At 39.2% G+C, this 4,665-nt stretch overlaps 1 protein-coding gene across 1 annotated transcript; it reads left to right on the forward strand.

Moving 5' to 3' along the window:
* The first annotated feature begins 411 nt into the window (after positions 1–411).
* LOC114374981 lies at positions 412–1,501 on the forward strand. Its single transcript, XM_028332710.1, has 2 exons — positions 412–667; positions 853–1,501. The coding sequence occupies exons 1-2, from the start codon at positions 541–543 to the stop codon at positions 1,110–1,112; spliced, it is 387 nt and encodes a 128-aa protein (XP_028188511.1). The 5' UTR covers positions 412–540; the 3' UTR covers positions 1,113–1,501.
* Positions 1,502–4,665: the final 3,164 nt, after the last annotated feature.

The raw sequence follows: 4,665 nt of genomic DNA on the forward strand, positions 1-4,665 counted from the left end.
AAGTCTAAATTAAATCTAACTACTTTGATGGATGACTGCATTAAAAAGTGAGAAGAAAACATTAACAGATAGCTGTTCTTCTGATTTCAGTTTCAAACGTTATTTTTTGAATTCTCTTGCAAAATTGCATATTTTCACCTTTTTCTTTTTCTAGTGGAAAACTGAGTACTGATTTTGCATTATCAATGACAAAGAAAAATTTTCAAAAAACAAAACAAGGTGTAAGGAATTATTCACATCGACGTATATGTCAACCCTTTCCTTTTGGGATATATGATTTTCCATTGGTTTCTAGGACATGTGCCTTTTTTTGGTACATACTCTGGCTCAGTTCTTGATGCAATTTTTTACTTACTGCTAGAAAATAATTCTTGAACGGGGTACTACTAGATCAGCCGTACGTAGTCTTATTGGGAACTTTGAGAAAGAGAGAGAGCATGCTATTAAGTTATTACTAGAGTTCTGCAATGATGAGGATTGTTGTGTAAGAATTGCATCAGAAAAAGGTGCATTAGTCTTCTCTCAAGTATAGCAGGAAATATGGAGTATCCATCCTTGTCCAATTTAGCTAAGGAAGTCTTGAGGCAGATGAAAAGGGTAGAGGATAATGTTCAATATTTTGCAGCAGCTGAAAGATTTGGACCGTTGATTTCACGGTTACATGATGGTATGTAACGTTATGTTAAAATGTTAAAAATATATCAGTTGGAGGTTCCTATGTAGACATTTATCTTTTGCTATTGGTTAAATATAGGGCCCCAAAGTAGAATGTTGGTGATGTTTGAACATGTTTTTTGGTAAGCATTTAAGATTAAATATATTAAATTGTAATTTGACTGAATACTGGAGCAGGTTCTGTTGGTGTAAAGATTGAGATGGCTTCTCTGGTGGGAAGGATGACCTTGACAAATAGCTGTAAAGAACAAATTGCAAGGCAAGGTGGCAGAGTATTTGTCGAACTTTTGTCTAATAAAGAAGGAAGGGGACCAAGTCTGCAAGCATTGTATAACTTGTCAGGATTGGATGGCAATGCAACCATCTTTATTGAATCTTCAGTCCTTCCATCTCTTATAAAGTCTTATTTGATGAGCAGGATTCATCATATGAGCTGAAGTCATTAGCTGCTTCAACAATTGCAAATATTGTATCTAAGCCAGGGCATTGGGAATTAGCATCTGCTGACAAGAAAGGAAACCCAATTCAGTCAGAAATTATTGTTTTAAGACTTTTGGGGCTTTTAAACAGTTTGCACTCTCAGTGTCAAGTGATGTTTCTTCGCATTCTTTGTGGTATTGCATCATCTCCTCAAGCATCAGGTAATAATTTCCATCAACTAGTATAATGTTAATAGGGTGATCGTGATCTACGGCTTTTCTTCACGAATTCGTTTAACTCTTTCTTGTATTCTATGTCAAGTTGACTTCACAACCTCAATCCCTGAGTTTAATTTGGTATTAGGTTTCATGTTCATTAAAATTCAGATATACAAAAGAGGTGGGTGATGTTGCATTGTAATTAAATGAGAACTGCAGCATTTGGTATTTGCACTAAAATTTTATTTTTACGGCTCCACAATCAATTGATATACTGGCTGTTTTGTGCCACTTTCTTAGATGTTAGCTTTCACAGATTATATCATTGGAAAGAAACCAGTTACTTCTTTTGAAACAGTGCATTTACTTTTTGGTGTTTTTTCAAGTGGTGTTGTTCAAATATATTTGGCCTCCCTTCGATTTCTACTTTGGTTACTTTTTATTCCTTTTGATTTGTTAATGTAATCATTAGCTCTGTGTCAGAAAAATTTGACATTTACAAGTAAATTATCAAGTCATAGTTTTATAACTTCCACAAGCCAGAAGTTCATGTTATAGTCCCGAGTGTTTGTGTGATATGGCTTTGTTCAAATATATTTAGGTACATTTTATTCCTTTTGATTTGCTAATGTCAAAACTCAAAATAACTGTAGTAATTATTAGATCTTTATGGTTGAAAGATTACAAGTAGCTCAAATTGTATTATACCTAAATTAATAGTTTCAACTTTTGACAAATGCAAATATCTGAAGTTATATTCCAGAGTTCTAGTTTCTTGAAATTATTGTTCTTTTTTCCCCCTCTTTTCTTTTTCTAGATGATGATTTAATAATTTTTAGTCACATTTTTTCTGGCCTTTGATCTTAAGCAAAATAGTTTTAGGTGAGACCATGTGATGACCATCCTGCTTTTGTGATGGAAAATCAGTTGTATTACAGTAGCTATGTGCAATAGAAGGATCCATTATCCATCTTCACACTGAAATAACGATGCATGATGTTTTACATTTGTTTATCTTATTCAGAGTTAGTAGCCAGTCATATCACGTCCAAGGGTGGCTTTGGATCGGTCATACCATTTCTTGAACATCCAGAAGTTGAACATAGAGTGTTTGCTTTCAAGCTATCTGAATGGTTTAATCAATATATAGCAAATGAGCTTAGACTCAAACAAACTTAAATTTCTCAAAGAAAAGCTGTTAAATAACCAATCTACAAGTGATGAGAGATCAGATGCAGCACAAATACTTGCCAATCTTTCCCTCTCAGAAGGCGAAATACAGACACTTTTAGGAGGCGAGTTTGTGGAATTGACTGCTTTTAAGGTCTTCTCATACTGCATCAAGCATGCAGGAAGGACTTATAGGTCTCTTGCTTCACTTCATAAGGAACCTTGATCAACAAACTCTTAATATAGTTAGAGAAAATCGCATTATGGCCGTTTTCTGTGAGCAACAGGACTATACTTCAAAACCAAAGGTAAAACGACTCGCTGCCATTGGATTGAAAAACATATCAGAATTTGGAAGTTCGGTTACTGCTAGGGACTTTAAACCACCATCTTCCAGTGGGTTCTGCTCTTCCCTTGTGCTCGTGTGTGGGAAAGCCTCTAGTCAACCTTCCACGTGCCCCATTCACAACTGCATGTGCGACAAAGATAGTCAGCTGTGCCTGCTTAAGAGCAACTGTATCAAACCCCTTGTTGACATCCTCCATGACAATGACACTGATGTTCAGCTTGCTGCAGTGGATGCTCTATCTACTCTAGTACTAGATTACACGTCTCGTAGTTTCAAAAGAGTTGTGGAAGAGCTTAAGCATTTGGGTGCAATTGATCTCTTATCACTCTTTTTACAGAAGTTAGATTTGAGCAGCTTCAGGAGAAGACAATTTGGATGATAAAAAATATATTGAGAGTGTGATAGCAATTCAGCGGATACCAACACAAGCATTTTGCACGTTTTATTATCATTACCTGATTAGTGGCAATATTCACAATTCTGTTATAACAAATTATAGGATATTTTGTAAGAAAATCTATAAATAAGGAACAAAGGAAATAAGAAAGGAAGAGAACAATTACCTCAATTAGCTTTCCTTAGTTCCTTAGCTGTAGCAATAGAATAGAGTAGCGTTATTCGTATCAATTGGTCTGACCTGCCCCCTTCTCTGTCGTTCTTCAATGGCAGATGTCGACCCTCTCGATGCCAGCCTAGACTGGCTCGAGGCAGTCATGGCCAACCTCGCCGCAGTGGATTCTGATCTCCATGCATCTCACCTTCATTTAGACACGCTCCACGCTTCCATGCTCTTCAAACTCAATCTCATTAGCCTGAAACTGGATACCCTGATCTCCCGCCAACGCTCCCCGTCACCTTCTCCGGTGCAGCCACCACCACCGCCGCCGCCACTGTTCCCTCCTTCAGCACAACCACCACCACCATCACTATCACTACCGCCGCCACCACCGTTTCCTCCTTCAGCGCAACCACCACCGACATTGCCAGCTCCTCCATCTTGCTCTCACGTGCCTCCTCCTATGGTTGGACAACAAGATAGTCCTGTTATTGGAATCGATTCCAGCACTGTCGACTTCCCCGTCAGCGTGTGGCAGCACCACCGTGTCGACATCAACCGCCACTTCTAGTCCATCCAGCTGTGGCCTCTGCCGCTCCGCACCAACACTCGCCGTTACCGCAAGATCCCCTACGACAATGACATCTTCCTGCTCGGGGACACTGTCGTCGCGCACCGGATTCGTCCGCATTGGATTTGGATTCTCTTCGCTACTGCGACTCCACTTTGCTCCGTTCGTCATCGGCATCAACGTCCGCCGCCACATCCACCACCACCTCCTAAGCCACCGCCTCCACCATCATCTCCGCCACTATCTTTATCATCTCCCTTGATTGCTCCACGGCGCGAGTCACACACCCACTCCTCTCCTTGGCCGTTCAGTTTCATGGCACGAGTCACTCACTCGCTTACTGCTTCAGACATTAATAATGTTGGGCCCAAACCAACCCACAAACAAAGTAACTTCCCTAACGTACCTCCTGTTTTCTAAACTCACCCCTGTTTCTGCTTGTTTTATTGTCCAACCTTGAGGACAAGGTTGTTTTGAAGCGGTGGGTAATGATAGCAATTCAGCGGATACCAACACAAGCATTTTGCACATTTTATTATCATTACCTGATTAGTGGCAATATTCACAATTATGTTATAACAAACTATAGAATATTTTGTAAGAAAATCTATAAATAAGGAACAGAGAAAATAAAAAAGGAAGAGAACAATTACCTCAATTAGCTTTCCTTAGTTCCTTAGCTGTAGCAGTAGAATAGAGTAGCGTT

This window comes from Glycine soja, chromosome 11 (genome assembly GCF_004193775.1).
Source record: "Glycine soja cultivar W05 chromosome 11, ASM419377v2, whole genome shotgun sequence".
NCBI lineage: Eukaryota > Viridiplantae > Streptophyta > Magnoliopsida > Fabales > Fabaceae > Glycine > Glycine soja.